At 43.3% G+C, this 19,881-nt stretch overlaps 1 protein-coding gene across 11 annotated transcripts in view; it reads right to left on the reverse strand.

The window, feature by feature from the left end:
* kmt2cb (lysine (K)-specific methyltransferase 2Cb) overlaps nucleotides 1-19,881 on the reverse strand; it is a 58,618-nt gene that overhangs the window by 21,344 nt on the left and 17,393 nt on the right. For 9 of the 11 annotated variants that reach the window (XM_034554912.1, XM_034554911.1, XM_034554908.1 and 6 more), the window contains 23 exons: nucleotides 19,817-19,881; nucleotides 19,572-19,681; nucleotides 18,815-18,977; nucleotides 18,487-18,658; nucleotides 17,121-17,235; nucleotides 15,755-15,930; nucleotides 15,221-15,573; nucleotides 11,538-11,603; nucleotides 10,585-11,306; nucleotides 9,092-9,214; nucleotides 7,984-8,100; nucleotides 7,527-7,631; nucleotides 6,483-6,587; nucleotides 6,193-6,374; nucleotides 5,573-5,737; nucleotides 5,372-5,478; nucleotides 5,171-5,242; nucleotides 4,831-5,043; nucleotides 3,357-3,476; nucleotides 2,958-3,083; nucleotides 2,719-2,849; nucleotides 1,464-1,656; nucleotides 137-229 (listed from right to left, as the gene is read on the reverse strand). The exon at nucleotides 19,817-19,881 is cut by the window's right edge and continues 45 nt beyond it. In XM_034554912.1, coding sequence (XP_034410803.1) covers nucleotides 137-229; nucleotides 1,464-1,656; nucleotides 2,719-2,849; nucleotides 2,958-3,083; nucleotides 3,357-3,476; nucleotides 4,831-5,043; nucleotides 5,171-5,242; nucleotides 5,372-5,478; nucleotides 5,573-5,737; nucleotides 6,193-6,374; nucleotides 6,483-6,587; nucleotides 7,527-7,631; nucleotides 7,984-8,100; nucleotides 9,092-9,214; nucleotides 10,585-11,306; nucleotides 11,538-11,603; nucleotides 15,221-15,573; nucleotides 15,755-15,930; nucleotides 17,121-17,235; nucleotides 18,487-18,658; nucleotides 18,815-18,977; nucleotides 19,572-19,681; nucleotides 19,817-19,881 — 3,794 coding nt within the window. The remainder of the gene's footprint in view (nucleotides 1-136; nucleotides 230-1,463; nucleotides 1,657-2,718; nucleotides 2,850-2,957; nucleotides 3,084-3,356; nucleotides 3,477-4,830; nucleotides 5,044-5,170; nucleotides 5,243-5,371; nucleotides 5,479-5,572; nucleotides 5,738-6,192; nucleotides 6,375-6,482; nucleotides 6,588-7,526; nucleotides 7,632-7,983; nucleotides 8,101-9,091; nucleotides 9,215-10,584; nucleotides 11,307-11,537; nucleotides 11,604-15,220; nucleotides 15,574-15,754; nucleotides 15,931-17,120; nucleotides 17,236-18,486; nucleotides 18,659-18,814; nucleotides 18,978-19,571; nucleotides 19,682-19,816) is intronic. The other 2 variants (XM_034554913.1, XM_034554914.1) reach the window with 2 other exon arrangements.

Here is a 19,881-nt window from a genome sequence, read left to right on the forward strand (position 1 = left end):
ATTAAGTGGTGTAAGAAAAATAAACTTTCTGTCTGAGGAAATTTCCGAACCGGGAAGAAAATATTTTGTAAACCCACGGCTAGGTGACTATTAATAAATCTTGCCACTGTGACTGCCTGTGAAATATATGACGCACCAGAGTCACTGCCTTGCTTTCCGAGCATTCCCAAGATGTCTGCATCAGTGTTCAGAACATCAGATAGATCAACTAATGGTTCCTCAGACGTCTCTGTAGATGGAAGGGGGGGGAAGAAGAAACAAAAAAGAAACAAAACCAAAGCGTCACAAATCATAATTGATGGCGATGTTGAACGAACATGAGAAGGTGATTTGGATCCATTGGTTTTGATGTCACATGTCTGGTCTTGACTAAACCAGAGAAGAAACTATGTACACCAGTAAAACAGAGTTATACGACGCCATCATTTAACTGATTCAAGTGTCAGAGAATATCAGCCAAAGATAATAAATTCATTTAGCACCTTTCTAGTCAGCCGACCACTCAAAGCATTTTTTACTACATTACACTAATGCCAACCTGCCCATCAGGGTGACCCCCCCCCCCCCCACACACACACACACACAGAGTTCAGTATCCTGCCAAAGGTCACTTTGACATGCAAACTCGAGCCAAAGATTGAACCGTGAATCTTCCATTATATATTATTGATTGCAGCATGCCATTTTCTGAACTGTGAATCAGCACAAACACCAAGTAATAGCAATCATACCCATAAACCACACTACTAGAGTTGGCAGATTTCTTTTGGACATTGGTCTTTGCTAACAGAATCTAACAAGTTTTTAGCATCATCGAACCAGAACAAAAATAACTGATTTAATATCTACTACACTATTTGATGCAATACGTTAAAATGGGCTGTAACTCAAACATTAAGACAATCCCAGTTTACTTCTACTGCAGTGTAGCTACTGGTCCAATGAAAGCATTACTCAGTCTAGTTATGATGATTATCCGCTGTTTATATACACCCATCGGTTTCAGTAAAAGCTTTTGACTGTGCTTAGACGTTAGTTCGTGACAGACAGTGTTGGTGTGCTGCATCGTATGCAGAGCTAAAACTGACACAAATGAGTCTGTGAGCACTGATTGACCTTTGACACTGACATTGTTTCATATGAATGGGTGAAATGTGGTTTGAACACGTGTTCAGGGACCTGTGTGACACCCATTTACACCTGTGTGAAAAGGGTTAACACTCTCATTGGGTAATGACAGTTGCATGGACAGGGGGGAGAAATGGGAATAATAATAAAGGGAATAAAAGACATCCTTGTAAAAAAAAAAATGCAAAAAAGAATAAAAAGATACCCTTGTTGTGTCAGGCTGTTCCAACGCCTTCATTGAATCCTTTTTTTCAAGTCTAATTTATTTGGTCAAACGCTTTGAATCAATGAACCATTACGCCCCTTGCCCTGTAGAACTAAATGTGTACACGTACGTGCTGCTACTGGTCTGGTGGGAAGGGATGTTGCAGAGGCGCTGAGCAGAGGGTCCGATGAAGGGTCCAGGAAGCCGGTGGTGAGGTGCTTCCTCTTCACTTGGCTTTGCCCGTCTTCCAGTAAGCCTGATTCAACCCCCTGCTGCCTGCTCTGCTTGCTTTTGTCCAGTAGGTCCTTTCCAAAGAAGGCTTCCTGAACATGACAACACAAAGCACTGGTTAATTCTCTGTGTTGACACTTTTATTCAAGGACTGTCAGCTTACCTTTCTTGACATCATCCTCGGGAAATGCATCCCATGTCACAGACATTATTCAGCACACTTTGAAGGCCCATGAGAACTGACCGACGCGAAACAGAGAAGCTATGAAACTAAGACACGATGCTGCTGACCTCACTTTTGTCAGCACCTACCACCCTCCCAAAACCACTTATACCCACGAGTCATCTACCATCCTCAAAGACATGTAACTGCAGCTCCCTGCTGCACAGAGACATTAAAAGCCCAACGTGTGGCTATTTCAATAATTAATGAAATGTGCTTCACTGTGTTGGACCTTTAGGTTGGGCTGAACATCCCCGACCGTGGTGAGATAAAGAGCAGCACTGACAGCGTCTTAATGCACAGCACAAATATCTGTGTTTTGGCCAACAAATGATGACACTGAGATACTGACTCGAGACGAGAAGCCTCGAAGTCATCTCCGGTTAAGCTTTTGTATGTCAATTCACAGCCCAGACAGGAGCCATTTACAGAGTACGATCAGAGATTCGTATCCTCTACAGCGAGTTCCTTTAGGCTGTTCCTCTTTCAAAAAACGCTCACAGAAGGGGCGCCGTGCACCGAGGTTCGGTAAGTGGTTTCCAGGCAATGTACTTTGGGTTCCAAACCCTCCCAAGGGTGAGATAAAAGGGATTTTATGAAGATATGGCATGACACGACAAGTCAATCTGTGCATATGAACAGGAGGCTTGCACAACAATGAAAACCAAAAGAGACTTGCAATCAACTGATGAAATAAGCCGTCCTAACCAACGCAATAGTTTGCTTGTCACGAAGGTGCCCTTTTTAGGATATGGAAACCGTGTTGGCAAAACAAGCTGATTAAATCGATAAAAAAAGTTGATTATTATTAAAAGATAATTATTTGTTGATATTATATACCACAGAACGGTGGTATAGGAATTTACTGTATATGGTTATAAAGAGATATAAAAAAATTTAAAAAAAGAGTGTGCTATTAAAGGGGACATACCTGCAGATAGGTGGGAAAAGCTTCCTCCAGTTTTGTTTTCTTCTTGCGGTAGCGTTTCTTTATTTTTTCTGGCACCTCTGGTCCAGGGGGCGTCTCATCCACAGGGGTATCAGGCAGAGTCTCCGTCCACCCTGCAACAAAGAGAAAAATGAAGAAAAAAAAAAATTCACATACAAACCTGAATTGAGGGGACAAACCATTGTAATACAGATGTGTATTGATAGTATAGGTGTACAGACCCTCATCTTTTACAAAGGGATTCTCTGACATGGAGCCAGTGGAATCCTTTCTGCAGAGGGCTCGTTTGGCTTTGCCTGGACCCTGACCTGGACGGCTCCTCTGGCGGACCATGAACCCACCGATTCCTTGAACAGAGATGGTATTAATTTATTAGCAATTTATCAATAAACACAACTCAAATGCATCACGGAGATGATGTGATTTAACGTTCATAGAGTCTGATTGTATTCCATTAATTGTCCAGTGCGTTCAGCATGAAGACTCAGAAACACTAGAGAGAGCACTGTGTATATCAGAGGGGCCTGAGATGGCAGTGCTTTGCTACAGCTACAACGCCGGGCATGTACTGCACCATTTTACGCTTCAGAGGAGCTGTCTCCTTCAATCAGGTGCCCTACCCGGCCGGTACGGTTTCCTCTTCCTCTTCTTGCCGCCGTCGGCCCCCTTGGAGTCTTCTTCTGCTGGCTCTCGTTCCAGGCTCGAGTCAGACTTTGCCTCACAATCAAGGAGCTCCGCCTCTGCAAGAGGGAGAGTGCATTGATGATGAGTGACAGCCCTGCGGCAGAGAACACCCCGGCCAGGCACCTCAACACAGCCACCAGGGGCAATTTCATCCGAACTACACCCAGTGGCAGGACATTAACCTGATTGAAATTATGTTCACGACTTGCATTACTAAGGAATTTCATATCCAGTCAGACTTTCTTTTTCATACACTTTTTTTTTTTTTTTTTTTAATGGCCTGTTCAACTCTGATTTAGATGAATAAATAAGAGGTATTATTGTATTAAAACTAATTAGGGATATTCAATGCCGATAATCTGGATCGTACTCTCTTTTTAATAATTATTGATCACATGAAGCAGGACCCATTCATGCTACTTTTATTCATTGAAACACTGTGAAGCTACAAAAAAAACATTAAAACATTGACTGCACAACAAAATAAGTAGCCACCATCAGTTTCAACAAATGATATTTTCACCAGCAGATAATGTCAGCAAGCATACTGTAGTACGCTAATTGTACTAGTCTGTATTTTTTTCCCATGATGTTTATATCCATCCTACGACCATAACAGACTTTAATCTCCACACAAAACAATACACAGATAGACAACAGGGGACCTGTTCTATAGCATCGGCCAGCTCTGACCAGGTCTGCTCCACAGACGCTATCGTTTCAGATCTGGTTTTGTTGATGTGCAGCTAGTCGTGGTAAAACGGTGTGTGTAGTGATACACGTCAGCCAGAAAGGTTGGGAGGCGATATACGTTAGCAGAGTACGTTTGCACATCATTACCTAGCGATAGCATTTCTATGCCACCCTGTCAACTGAAGTTATACACAGTGCTTTTGTTCACAGTGAATAACGACCTAACCGACTTTACAGGAACAGTGTTTTGACTTAATCCCGCTGTCTTCTACCTCGATCGCCAGGCGATGTGGTGGTTCACTGTTTAGACTGAAGCTTTTGCTTCTATCTCCGTTATCAGTTTGACATCCTGGATAGATATATCCTTCAAGTGCATATTGTAGACCCTTCTGTCTGCTTCTCTCTGAAATATCTTTTTCTCACCAAAATGTGATAGTATTGTGCAGTTAGTGACAGTGTGGGCTCCATGGTAGCTCTGACTGCTTGACAGAGAGACAGCGGGGAAGGGGCTTAGCGAAGGCTCAATTGGTTCAGCTTTAGCGATTTTAAGTTTGAACTTTGCAGCCGTATAATGGTGAAATACACTTAAGTACATGACTTAGCCAAATACACTAAGTAAAACGAAAAAGCCAGTACTGATAGTTCAAGTCGCCGAACTAAAGGCCTCTAATAAGCCCTCGGAGACGAAAGAAGAAGCTTGTGCGAGAAGACAAGTACCTCTGTTGTCCTCTGCGTCTTCATCACGAGAGTGCTCTGAGAGAGGGTCTACAGGAGCCTGAAGCACTGCCACACTGTTCTGGTTAATGATCTTCAGCTTCAGCTTCGGCTTAGGTTTCCTGCGCCGTGACGCCGTAGCAGACAAACTCTGGAGCTGGCAAAGCCCTGACTCTGTCAAACAAACACCATCCTGGGTGTAGGTCCTCGACAGATCTGAAAAGACCACAAAAAAAAGCAATCATGAACATTTACTGTGAACCAAATCACCTTCTTGCAGAAAAAAAAAACCATTTAATTTTATGCCATTTATAACCCATACATTTTGAAGCTCTGAACGTACCCATTTCTTTAGCCTTTGTGACAATCTGCGTCATTAGTACAGGCTCAATGACGTCTCTTGCCTTGGTCACAACTGCAGCAGCACAGGATACAGAACGGACGTTAAAAACAAAAAGCAGCGATGAGGGACTAAAATGTCAATAGATAATTCTATTCACTGTACAGTAGACAGGCACACATGAAAAACACACTGTGCTCACACCTTTAGTGGTCTTGAAAGCTCGACACATTGTGCAGTCGAAGTTGCTGTCTGCAGCTTTTTCTACATCTTCGTCTGAATGGAGACCCTGACAAGAGGCATGGAACCACCTGTGGATAGAAGAGAAGGTTAAGATAAGAAGAAGAAGAAAAAAAAAAAAGCCATTTAATTTATTCTGAGGCGACAGAATCTGTAGAAACACACCTGTCACATTGGCGACACTGCACAATTACGGTGCCTTCACTGTAGTCCACCAGGCAGATGGGGCATGTTGCAAGGCTGGCACAGGGGGCACATTGGGTGTAATTATTCTGCCACTCACACCTTAGGCCCGGGGTAGTGGCACCACACTGGGTACAGGACACACACCTGCAGGAGAGAGGGAGGACTGAGGTCATTCTACCCATGTTACTTCCAAAAGGATAACGCATTGACTGTGCAGCAAAAACCTGCCGACTCAGTGCACATGATGCAAATGAGAGTTGTGAATATTTCTTGCTCATTTGGAATTTAAAAAAAAGGGAATCTTGAATTAAGTCGATCCCCTTGCCGTAAAAATATTCAAGATTATTTACTTTGCATGCCTTTGTATGTGTTAAAAAAAGGCCAGATTATTTTGGGCAGATTTTCAAACAGAGGGGTGAGAAGGCGTTACAAAGACAAATATTTATTGATCTGGAAGAGGTGGAATGTGGTAAATTGCTTAAACCGTTTACTGTTAAAAAACAAACAGAATGACTCTTTTAGTAAACTCAAATTAATTTCTAATTTAAATGATTGCCTGTTTGAAGCTAATTCGGCCGAGATGATCAGTCATCACTTACCATTTGCATTTCCAGCTGTCCTTGGGAACGTTTTGCAATGGAGGGTCCAGGCAGTAGGTGTGATAGCTGATGTCACAGTCATCACAGAGTAGCAAGCGGCCAGGATCCGTGGCCTGGCCGCAGGCCTCGCACACTGTACACTCCAGACAACGCCAACCTTTACTCAGCACCACCTTGGTGATCTGTGAAAGTACCAACGAGACATTTACATGCAGGCCTGTGTATCATAGGAGGGTATCTCTCAAAGTATATGGCGCGTGCGTGTGTGTGTGTGTCGACAGCAAATGTACCTTTATGCCAACACAGAATGGATGGTAGCACTGCCCACATTGAGCACAGGCCAAAAGACGGCCCTCTGCACCAAGGCCAAAACTCCCACACACCACACACATGTCCTTAAGGGAAATAAGACATCATGAGTTAACACATTTTGCTAAGGCAGTTCAGTTGAGACACTGAAATTCTCAAGCTTCAGTTAGAACAAGACCCAGTTTTTGCTCTTATTTAATATAACCTTTCATGTTAAAAAACCCAAAAGAACCTAGTCAGCTGCTGTCAGTTTGTCATGCCGGGGAAAAAATTATCAATCTGTTCTGCATATTCATTTCAACATCACTAACACTGTAAGAACCTTATCATTATCTATTTTGCCGAATGCTTTCCTAAATACTGAAAGAATAAAAGGCTTTCTTTATCCTAAGCATACACAGTCAATAAGAACAGAGTACCTGTCCTCAGGTAGATCCTGAAATTTAGCTGTGCAAAAAAAAAACATATTGGAATACTAGTTTAAAGAATATATATGAATCAGGAGATTTGCGCATTCACAGCCTGAGAGCCAGACAGAGCAGTCTTATAAGCACTGAACAGTCTGATGTGAGCCATTCGGGGGTCTGTGCCGTGATCAGCAGTTCCTCAGCTCTATTGTTTAATTGCTTAGTCGCTTTATAAGAGTAGTTATTCTTTTAAAAAAACAGGACTCTAACCTCTGAGTTACTACCCAACACGGCTATCTTCCTATTCACAGCTGTCTCTAAAAACCTTGATGAGAACAGGAAAGTTGCCATCAGTTCATTATTGTTCACGGAATTAAATTCAGCACATGAACTTTGAAGGCAGACAATACAATTTCAATACGATCCTGCGTTACATAAATCAACTGCATTTCCTGCAGGCATTTGCCAGTATCTCCATAAGAATGAATGGTCTCCAGTGGGAGAGGTCTTTAAGCACAGATCTAATTTCAGGCCATCTGAGTGGATAGAGAAATTCACGGATGAGGACACAAAATGAAATACATTAGCAACACTCTTAAGTATTAAATGAACAATAACCTGTTTTAGTGTGAAACTGTCGTTGCTGGAGAATATGACCACTGTGTTATGCATGGCATTCTCCTCCTCGTCCTTGACTGGATATTGTGTTTCTATTGTTGTGATCTACATTACAGTGGAGAAAATACACAAAATAAACAAACATAACATATTGGGATGAGTCATCGTTTTTCACCATCAAGACTTAATATGACTTATTTTAGGATACACACGCTAAGGAAGAGTAGTGACTATCAGCTATTACTGTCTATTATTCTGTCAAGTCATCATTTCTCGGTATCAAAGACATGGCTGTTTCCACAAAAAAATTAAAAAGCAAACAGTTTACTTTATTAACAATAATGTTGTTTACAATACATCATCCTTGTCTTCAGCAGGAGGGACACCAAACACTGCTATGCATAGAGCGCAATATTTGCCAAAGATGTCAAGATGTCACCCAGCTGACAGCACATACCCCATGGTTCATGCCGAGACTCGCGCCGTTCTTGCCTCTGGCCCTGCCGCGTCCAGGTCTACCTGACAGACCAGCCCCTCTGGGCCTCCTCCTCCCAGGGAAGCCTGAGCCTCGACCCTTAGGAGGAAAGATGAAAATGAGGAAATGTGCACAGCGAGGAGTGGCAGTGGACAGCTTGCAGGGGAACACAGGGGAAAATGGCCGCTCCCCGTCGCACATACTGATATGGGCCGAGGCAAGCTCCACTTGTTTTGCAAAGGTTTGCTTCTTGCTTGCGGGCGCCGAATCGTCCAAGTCATAGTTAGCTCAGTGGACGCACACAGATAAAAAAAAAGGAACATTTCACCACTTCCAGCTTTTAGGTCTGCAGATATTCTTGACTGTACAATAGGAAGAGCATTGATCATCCAGTTCTAGCAAAGCAGGGTCATTCTGTGCGTTTATTTTTGTATGGATGTAAACTGCTTCATGATACATTATTTACATTCAAGTATTCATGTTGGCAGTGCTATGTATTTAAAAATACGTTATTTTTAACTTATTTCTACCGGGGTTTTTTTACCGTTGTTTGAGCGATACGCAAAAATGTCAAACACACAGCCAGCAAGTGAGAGAGTTGAGAAAAGGCCTCTGGCACATTTCCAACAGGGGACCTCGGCCTAATCATGACCGTGAAACTTAAGTCTAACTAAATCTTCCTGCTCCTGCCACCAAAATCCCCTCTAAGTTACCCCTCATTTAACACCAATTCCAAACCGAGGCCCCTCCCATCAAGTGCTCCTCCAGCCACTGTTCACAATGGTGATTAACCTGAACCGGACCCCTGCAGCTACACACAAATAAACCCTCACCCAGTCTTGCCAATGGCAACCAACTACCACACACACACTTTTGATAACTTAAAAATCAGAGAAGAAAAAGTCATTAGCTTAGCCATTGGGCTTTGAATCTCCTCTTCTCACTGCAAGGTGGTGGTAATTGTTAAGAGTAGACTACGGTATACATCAAAGAGACGTTCAACAACACTCAGGGAGTGCGTCACAAGGGTGAACAGGGGGCTAACAGGACAGCTACTGCCCCGTCGTCTCCGGTGAGCCACAGTATTTACCACTCTGATGCTCCAGCCGGGGCTGCAAGAGGACTGCCTGGTCTTTGAGACGTCCCACCCCTCTAGCTGGTCTGGCGACCAGGACAAGGGGGAGCTTACACTGCTATGGGGACTCCATGCACCCTGAGGTAAAAGGGCGGGGGGGGGGGGGTGAGAGAGTGGGAGGAGGGCGACAAAATGCAGCAACTTAAAAACAAAGCCAGCGAAGAAACAAAACATACAAAGAAAGATGTTAGAGAGATGTAGTGAGCTTCTAATGTAGCCAATTGGGAACTGCTCAATACACATCCATCTATGCAGGGCTACAGTATTAGAAAGCATCTGCCGTGCCAAATATGAACAGAATAGGTTATTATGGTACGGTCTGTGTTAAAGCCTCATGCAGATGAGTTGAAGGGGCAAAGATCCTCAGACTCTTCGTGAAGGCAAAACATGAAGAGCACAATTGTGTTAGTTGCATTTTACACAGGATCATTTGCCAGGGCACCATACGGCAAGAAAGAGGCCCTGCAACCTTTCGTCATGACAACCGTGTATGTTTGGCATGTTGACAAAACAAGGGTAATTTTGTCCATACGGCAGCAAGTGAGTGCATTAGACAAAAGCACTCTGGACTAAAGGAGAAAAAGTCAGATTGAAGCATCCCTAATAGATTTCCCCAGGCCTTGTGTAATAAATTAGCCATATACTGTTTATTTAACAGAAGAGGTATTTCCAGGGGAAAACACATTTTGCAAACTAAGTTAATCTACCCTCATCAGCATCATTCATAATATATTATAGCCATGGGTGTGATTTTACCCCTATAATTATTTGTCTGAGAGAGTCCACATTCAGTGTCTCTATTATAACCAATTTGTTTTAACGACACTGGGATGCTTACATTAGGGGATTAAAAGTTATTTTTTTCCAGTCACTAGTGACCCACTGCAACTGATGGTATAATAATAGAAAACATGGACATGGTGATGGAAATAATCTCTGAAATGTGTGACTTGATGAACCCTTATCCTCAGTGGGACAATAAGGCAGCGCATGTTTGTAATGTGATGAACAGAGTGACTGATGAAAATACCGCTTATGTGGAAAATGGTGAGGACTGAGGAAGATGTGTTTTAGCCAAAAAAAACATAATTCCTATTAGAAATAATAATAACTGTGACCAACTAGTTGTGTGGCGCATGGACATGCAAAGGGGGCATCGGGAGTTGAGAGAAAGCATCTTTCAACAAGCTGTCCTCCTGTGATGCCTTAGTGTACTACTAAAAAAACACAACCGTACAAGCTGCTTCAACCAACCTAGTGCCATGGAGCAGAGCACTAAGGACACTTACACACAGACCATTTAGGAGTACACAGGGTATGCAAAACAATTATTAGCCTACGCTCTGGGGGTAGTTACTTTGGCTCGTTCTGCCTTATTGGCGGTCCCAGCCCGAGAGTGACATGAAACCAATCAGTGGCCCTCTGTGACATGATATCCAGGTTCCTACCTGTTTCACGCGTGGCCTCCCAGGAGAAAACTTCCTCTTGGTGATGGCTGGCTTTCCCATTCCAATCTTAGGGGTGAGTGGTATGAGGGTGGTGATGGGCATTACACTGCTGTGGTCACCCAGTGACGGTAGGATCTGGGTCAGTTCCCTGGGCGACGTCCCTCGGCCCAGAGGGGAGGAGTGGCACGGAGAGGAAACCATTTCCGTCAACCTTTCCACAGATGTTTTGAGTGGTTTCTCCTCTGAAGACAGGCAGGGAAATGAGAGATTGGGCTTGCTCTCCGTCGTAATGTACATCTCCAGGGATGTACTGGAGGCTGAGGGCTTAACAGTCTCGGCCAGGTTCCTGTGAAAAATACCCTCCATCCTCTCCTTGTTGAGTTCCTCTGGAGCAGATTCCAGGAATGAAGACCTGACCACATCCATACTCGAAGGCTGGGGTAGTGAGACTTCCATTGGTTGGTCCGTGAAAGGTACTGATGCAGTACTTGGTTCTTTGGTGGTTGAGATGATGGCCTTAAAATCCTTTGTGCTGGGGTTGGCCGTGCCCTGTTCAGGGCAGGTCTCTGTCTTTGCTGGTTTGATTTGTAATGTGGTATCCTGTGTCTGTAGTGTCTCCATAGAGAGCTGGGCTGGATAAGACTCAGACTCCTGGCTGGGAGTCGCTGAAGACGCAGGACTCTCGGTAGTTGTAAGCTGGGCTCTTGCTGCTGGTTTTGTTTCTGTAGGATGAAACGCACAGTGGTCAGAAGAACATACTTTAATAGACGCCATGCACAGATGTCACAAAAAATAAATAAATGTTAATGTCATTAATGGATAGGTGGATTTGATGACGGTTGTTATGCTGACAGTGTATTCACACCAACGCAAACTTTAGAACCACATTCACCGTGAAATTAACGCAAATAAATATGAGGTTCCATAGAGCAGACGAGATCATATTCACGAACCTGGTTTGATTTTGTTGACAGGAGGTTCGGTGACCTGATTCTCAACGTCTGCTCCCACTGAAACTTCTAAAAGGAGACAAGATTAATAATCAAAAAGATTATTTTCAAAGAAATGGATATTTTGCTCACTAATAGAGAGAACTAAGAGTCGGGAGAGACTGTGTACACACGCAAAAAGAAAGTGAACAGGAGGGAAATGTTGGGCTTGGATTCCCGGCAATCAAAGAGAGAAAAGGAGATATTTCTTCTTACATCAATTCTTTCCACCTGTCAAATCTAAACCAACAAGACTGCACAATGACATGAATCCAGAAGTCGAGGAAACTCTTCTCCTTTTGGTAAAAGTACGGAAACACTAAACGCTTTTGTTGCAGATAGATCAACAATTACCTTTTGAACAAATACATGGAACAGTGAATTATATATAGTTCACCATCAGCACAAGTATAAAAAGGGTTTTACATTTTGCGGTTAAACATTATTTTAACATCTCGGATTTTGTCCTCGAACAGGATACACCGTAAAGGAGTGGCTTTTGAGTAACAAACAGCCACAATGCATAGAAAGACAACGAGGCGAGCCTGTATACGCTATTTTATATCAATCTAGTGTCTCTACCCTCTCTCTTTGGTTTTATAGCGTCTCCTATCCTGTCCATTGGGTTTTGTATTAAATACATCAATACATTTGAATAGTCTGGTATGAATAGAACTAGTCATTCCTAGCTATCAGGCATCCACCCATCCAGCCAATATTCTGCCAGACAGCCTCTGACCGTACAGATAGCCCAGTCTTAACAAGGCGCCCACCATTTCGATCCACAAGTTCCCATGTCACACTGATCCTGACACACGCGTGCACCTGCTAGGCATTGCTGCCAGGGAAGGGAGTAACCATGACAACCAACATCCCAGGGTCTGTGTGCTCTGGGCTCATGACTGTGCAGCTTGCAGGTGCTCATCCGGTGCCGATGCCAGAAAGTCAATTAGGAGATGGGCCTCCAACCATCTCCAGCCTTCAACTATTGACCAAGCTGAACACACATTCTCATTCATATTAACACCCTGCTTCCTATATCTTCTACGGGGAATAAGGTAATGGTTTAGATAAATACACCGCTTAGATAAAGGCAGCAGAGGGCTCGAGTCAGGTCTCGATTGCAGTCACAGAATGGATCTAATGGCATCTGTCAGTTGAGTCACAGTAAGCCCGCTGTTAAACACTGGGTAGTGCAGAATCCTGGCAGGTGATAAACAGCTCTGGTTAATGACTTTAATTACATTACATGTGCACTCGGTTGGCAGCATTGCCATGATCTCACATAACGAGACAAAAAAATATACGTAAAACAAATCTGCAAAGATCTTCAGCACACTAAATTCATTTCCTCTATTTGTAGCGGGAATATCAAATACACTGCAAAAGAAATTAAGCCAATTCTCATCCTTTTGCATGATAGGCTTCAACCTAAACTCTCAAAATAATATCTCCCAGGGGTAGACAGCATTATGACGTGTGCATAAAAAAAAAGAAGAAAAAGACAAATTCTTGACTTATTTTGAGGTGCTTAACATAAACCTCCTCAAGCTTCTCTTGAATCAATACAGAGATCACGCAACACGTCTTTAAAACCACAGAAGGGGAAGCATCGCCTTGCCATCTAAATCCAATGATGAAGCAGTTCATGACCAAAGGAAAAAAGAAGGAGAGCACATGGGCATGCGGAGCCGAGTAAGCTGTGTGAGCGGTCATGAATGCGCCAGCATAGCTCCAAGGCAGGTTTGCAGACAGGGGATCTAATAACATCACCATCATGCTACTCCTATCCATTCTCTCCTGCCCGTGCAGTCTGCAGTCTAGACAGAGTGGGCAGTGTAGCTACTACTGGCATCCCCAGCTCACCACTAATTTGCCTGATATGCCACTCCACTGCTGGCAGATCTCACGTGGCGTGGAGATGGAGGTGTAGCACCTACGCTTCAAACCACACAGTGTTGCTACAGTTCGCCCCACAACTAATCAAGCGCTGTTGCAAAAGGTAAGGTTTTAACGGTGCTTCTTTTAGTAATTGGCATCAAGCAAGATAAGCTTATATCTCCCACCCCAAATAAAAGATAACGATGAAAAGATAGTTATTTTAAGATATTTCACCAAAGATTACAGTCAAGCCCCCACAGAAAGAACAGACTTAGAGAAAATTTGACATGCTGGTCAAACCGTGTACTTACAATTTTCGGGTCAGTCACATGAAGCCATGGGGCCCAGAAATACTCCCCCCCCCCCCCCCATAGATTTACATTGGGAAAGAGACGTTTGTAAATCAGAGGATACATTTCTATTTTTGTTTTTTGGGGCACCAACTACCCAACACTTGCCCAGCCCCTATTTAAAATAATCAGGTCCTTAAAGTGTACTATTAGCCGAATCCAGAGTTATATTTCCTCCTGTGAATGGGCCCCGAGAATGAGGTTAGACCGAGAAGATCCCGTTAATTTTAAACCAGGAAGTCAAATTATTGTTGTCTCGTGTGCCCATAAGCCACTTTCCTATGAATGAGAGCTGAACTCCAACAGTGCATCCAGTTCTTTTTACATATCCATGGCTGTATCCTATATATTAACCGTCTACGGGTAACTGAAAGTAACTTCAAGTAAATAACACAGTTCGTTTGTTCTGCCCAAGGTTTTTGAAAAGACAGAATTGAATGGCCATAACTTATAGTCTAAATCCCATGTATAGCCCTTAAGTCTGACACAGCTTGCTGCGCTTGGATTGTGTGTCTCTCACACGCGCGCTCACACACACACACACACACACACACACACACACACACACACACACACACACACACGTTGATTTGACAAACATCAGACGTGGTCACGGTGCCTTGAAAATCTCTCCCTCTGTTAACTGGTAATATTAACAAGTCCCTCTAGTCTGAAGCTAATAAAGACAAACTGCAAGTCAAATGTAACGCTGATGTGTGGCAGTGTGAGCAGCAACTCAAGTGTCCATCTCTGCTTCAAGTTGCTCTGAGCAGTTTCACGTCACCATGCATTAAATTAAAAGAAGAAAAAAAAGCACTTTCAAGTATACATTTCTCGTTCAGATAGACTGGCAGCCCCAAGTTACAGCCCCAGGAGACATAAGGGAAAAACAAAGTACTTCTAATTTTCAAAACAAGAGTTACAAAGACAAAGGAGTCGCTTTAATCTGCTGGTAGCAGGACACCATCCGGTTATTGGGGAGTCCTCAGAAAATCCTGCACATAAGGGGGAGCGCTTCTCTCTGGTCTTAGTCCAACAACTCCTAATCCTTTCATCTGCAACAACAGCGACTTTCAGAACTTCATCAGCGTCGACACTACAGCCCACTTTTGTGTTGTATGGCAAAAACTTCCAATGGCCTCTGCATGGCTAGAGGCTGAGCAAATGAAGCCTCAACTACAAAGATTGTCTTTCATTTTCGATCGCATAACCTGGTGCTTGTGTGTACAATTTTGTATAATCAAAAGAGTTACATTCCTTGGCTTGTCCTTGCAATAACAACGCATGATTAATATGCCGATTAGATGCTCAGGCGGGACACTTAGGCATTGAGGAAAATAAAGACTGAGAGATAACACAGAGATCAGAGCAGTTATCTTCCTGTATCTAATCAAACTTTTTGGAACAATGACCCACCAGGCTTCTGGGCTGACAAGGCCAGATTCTCCTCCTGGACAGTAGCCTGAACAGGCTCTGGATCCGAGTGCAATGGAACAGCAAGTAATTCCGGTTTTGGGTCATTGTGCATTTCAGGAGGCCCCAGAGTGCCAGGTTCTAGGTCCGTGTGCTTTTGAGCCAGCTGTAGACCAGTCTCAGAGTCTATGTGCATGGAGGCTGGCTGAGGGCTGAGCTCTGGGCCGGTGTCCATATCCTCTGCCTGTAGCGCCTGCTCTGCAGCAGGAGACTTGCAGTTGGAACAGACATAGTCCTCTCCGGGGTGGATTTCTGCTTGGCCTGAGTTCTGACGCTCGCACTCCAGGTGTAGCCATCTGAAAGGAGTGCAAAGGAATTTTAAGGTATTGTTCGGTGTGGTGCAATCCTGTGCAATCCTAAAAATGTGACATTTATTGCTGAGGTTTCCCCACTCGTTCCTTTAATGTTGCCAGAGAAAATCACATTGCCACAGGAATGAAACAAGGTAACAAAACAAGAGTGACAGATGTTCCTTACCTCTTACAAGTCTGGCAGAAGAGTAAGTCTTTATGATGCTCAGGGTCCAGGATGCAGGCACACATAGAGCAACACAGAGCGGGGTCCTGGTTTTGGACGCAGTTCTCACACAGCAGGCTGGTGTGGTGCCATTGCCCGCTGGTCCGTGTTCCACATTGGATGCATACTCTGCAGCTCTGAGGAGCAAAAGAGGGCCTCTTAGTAATATGACATTGAAAGCCATTCACACTCAATACGATATGAATACAGCGTTTCTGCTATATAGATTTGGCACTTAAGTCCTGAGATGGGGAACAAGCATAGAACCTGTCCAGGCCCACAGTAAATGTGAGTATATTGAAGACCCTGACTCTTTTCCAGCTACATTTATGGAGGTAGAGCTGGGGGGTTTGACCTAGAAAGCAATATCAGTATTTTTAGGCCCTGGGGAATTGGATTTACAAGGCAATTTTCTAATCAGACAGATCATTTAGACAGTTTTTAATAAATGGCTTTTATATATAAGTGTGATTCTGGCTATGTGGCTGGAACACACTGCCAAATGTTGTGGTTACAAATGGCAGACACTGAAATTCAAAGCAGGTTACTAACAACCAAAACATGAACCTGTATTTCCTGGTTTGTCTCGAATATTTTGGGATTATTTTTAAATGGATCAGTATATGCCATATAAAGTCCATTCCATTTTTCTACATAGCGATAGTTGTCTTCAATTGTTATCCTTATTTCCCTCAAGACATGGTCATGAAGCATGGGGGGGGGGCCCTAGTGTGAAGACCTTTCAGCTGCTGGCTACATTGCCGCAGCTTCATCCGACCACCGCAGAAAACTGGTTTGTGTGTTTACCAGTTGTCTGAGTGATTTGCGCTGCTGGAGGATGGCAGTCGGGGCTGCACTGAGAGGTGTGTGTGTGTGTGTGTGACACACACACACACACACACACACACACACACACACACACACACACACACACACACACACACACACACACACACACACACACACACACACACACACACACACACACACACACACACACACACACACACACACACACACACACACACACACACACACACACACACACACACACACACACACACACACACACACACACACACACACACACAAGCCTTTAAAAGATCAGCCGGCGTGAGTCATTTCTAAACCGCAGGAAGCGCAAATACAAACCACCAACAACTAATATTCTCATGGGTGCCAGACATTTTACTGCCACAATAATACCTGGTGAAAACATTAACATGCAATAGTAAAATAACTTAATATTTCTACATACCAGCCAGATTAAACCTTATTTAGCATCGTCTTAAATAAGCCATCCAGCCTCATATGAGGTTCTTCCTACCTTACATCTCCATCCGTTGGTGGGAAGAGAGTCTATAGCAGGTTGCAGACAGAAGGTATGGTAGCCTTTGTCACACATGTCACACACCAGCATTTTAGTGTCCTCTCCTGGGTTCCTACAAAGCGAAAGAGCAAAGACAGAAGGTTTTATGAATTGGGACAGAAAAAGACTGAGCAATGGAGAAAATTTAACATCACAATATATTTGGCCAATATCCAATATAGATAATCAGACAATATTGTAGGGTTGACCATTGGTGCATTCATAAAATATTTTCACAATTAGATTTTTTAGAAATAATCATCAGTAATGTGGATAAAATGACTAACTGGGTTAAGGCAAATACTAGAACCTAGTATTACCTAGTCTGGTAAGTTCAGAAAATGACCAAATCTTACAGCCTTTAAAACCGCGAAAAGACAACACTTATGCCATATTACGATATCCAAAACACAAGATGTCCAGTCCAATCAACACATCTATATAATATCTATATATACACATACATAGGACTACCCAACATAGCCCTACATAGGTACAGTACTTTGATGTACTGCGACCATCTACAGAGGATTTTATGTAAAGAAGAAGTATGGAAAAGTCACATGCATGATCATAGTCACCTTGATTCTCTTTTTATTATTTCCACAAGGGAGGTAATGAGATTGTGTGTGTGTGTGTGTGTGTGTGTGTGTGTGTGTGTGTTTTAGTGTGTGTCTCTCTCCATCTTGGTGTCTTTCCACAGCTAATCTCACATACTGCTGAGCCAAAATGCATAATATCTGCATGTGTAAAGCTTATTCAATTTATCATTTATGGCTGCATGCTCAAGGATGCATGACTGCTGACTCCTGATGGAATGGTTTTTAAAACTGCATTGAATGCATTCATCACTGGATGTATTAGAATTATTTTTACTTTTTCTAAAAATACAGGTTAGATGTAGGATTGGTATAACAACCACAATAAAAGCTATGCACAGGCAATGATAAAAATAATCAAAATTCAATGAAATAAAAACAAATTGGAGTTATTGACAAACTCATCTTGGAAAAATACCATGCTTTCCAGTAATAAGCCAGTACTAGGGTTTCTATGCACACTCGGAAACAGAAATCTCAATGGACGTTGTTCACCTAAGGCAAACAAGACTGGTTGCTAGCGGAGCCCTGGTACTGTTTAAATAAGGTCAGAAGTTACAAGACTTCAGGGTACAACATCCAGTTATCTCCACAAAAACCACAGAGGTAAACAGCACATGCCTGGTAGCTAGAGAGAAAATTAGCAAGTGGAAAAAGAAAAGATAGATAGGACAAAAACATTAAGCGTTAGATAGTTTATTTCGGCGAATGGGAAGGCGACTCACTTGCACGTCTGGCAGATTTTGCACTCCGGGCACTGCCAACCTGCTCTCCTTAGAGGGGTCACGGCCATGTCCAGGCACATCCCATGGTAATGCTGACCACAGCTAGTGCAGAAGAGCTGGTCCAGTAGGTCCCCTGGGCTATCACATAGCGCGCAATTTACATCATCTACAACTATAGGGAAGAAAAATGAAAGAAACGGGATTGAAGTCAGGAAAATAAAGGGGGAGACAATTCAGACAGTGTAGTTGATAAATTTTTGACAAAATGTTTCATTTTCACTTGAGCAAATCATTTCACTATGGCTGTATTCAATACTACTCAACTTACATTTGTGAATGGCCAGTTCAATGTGTTCTGGGCAAAAGAGCGAGAGACTCCCAATATCCTGAAAGGTCCCAGCTGCCCCCGCACAGGGGAAATGGTAGAGTTGAGCACATCCTTCAGCACAGCACTTAACGGATGCTCCAAGGCGCTTACAGTATGCACAGTGCTGCAGAGAAAGAGAGAGATTCCAATAAATAAATAAATATAAATATATATAATGATTTGCTCATATATATAAAATGAATTGATTCCATTCACAGATGAGGAAACAACAAACTCTAAAACATGTCCATGACCATTTTTTATGACTGACTGGCTGGCTTATGTTTCATCCTCTTTGGATAAAATAGTCATCTGGTTTCCCAGCTTAGAAAAGACCCCTCTTTAAACCCCTGTTGATCCCCTGATGATCACATTCACGACAGAACCTCGTCCATTTGCTATTCCCCTCAGTTCTATGAGTCTGCACTCTGGAGATCAAATGCAAGACTTGCTGATGGGCTACACGACCATTGGGCTGCAAACGCAATTGGAGCCACTGCTAAACCTAGGAGCTAAGCTGCCATGAGGGCTCAGCCCTGTTGAGTGGCGTGACCTTTTCCATTTCACAGCTGAGAGATCCACGCTGCCAGGCCGACCTTTACCAGCAAGTCTGATCCATCAGCTTTGCTGTGCCTCACTGAAGCAGTCTCACTGCTGCCCCAACACATTAAGATGCTGTTAACACCCATTAGTTCACGGATCTTCTCCCCTCACTCACCTTTGTGCTCCCTGAGTCAATGGCTCTGTCCACATTAAGCAGAGATTGTCCCTCGCCCTCACAAACACCCTCGGACCACAAGGCACAACTCTGATGTGCCCAGCATTGCCCTGAAATTCCAAGACGTAAAGAAAGTGATGAAAACAAACTGTTAGCATCTAATTCGTATCTGGTGCAGATTCTGCATCACGGTGCACATTCATGATGTGAACAAAAATATATAACATCAAGTCTATTGGTTTTACCTGACTCAAAGAGAGACTGGACGTTAAGATCTTGTGGAAGGCCGACATGAGAAAGTTCATCCCAA

Source organism: Cyclopterus lumpus, chromosome 17, assembly GCF_009769545.1.
Source record: "Cyclopterus lumpus isolate fCycLum1 chromosome 17, fCycLum1.pri, whole genome shotgun sequence".
NCBI classification, from domain to species: Eukaryota; Metazoa; Chordata; class Actinopteri; order Perciformes; family Cyclopteridae; genus Cyclopterus; species Cyclopterus lumpus.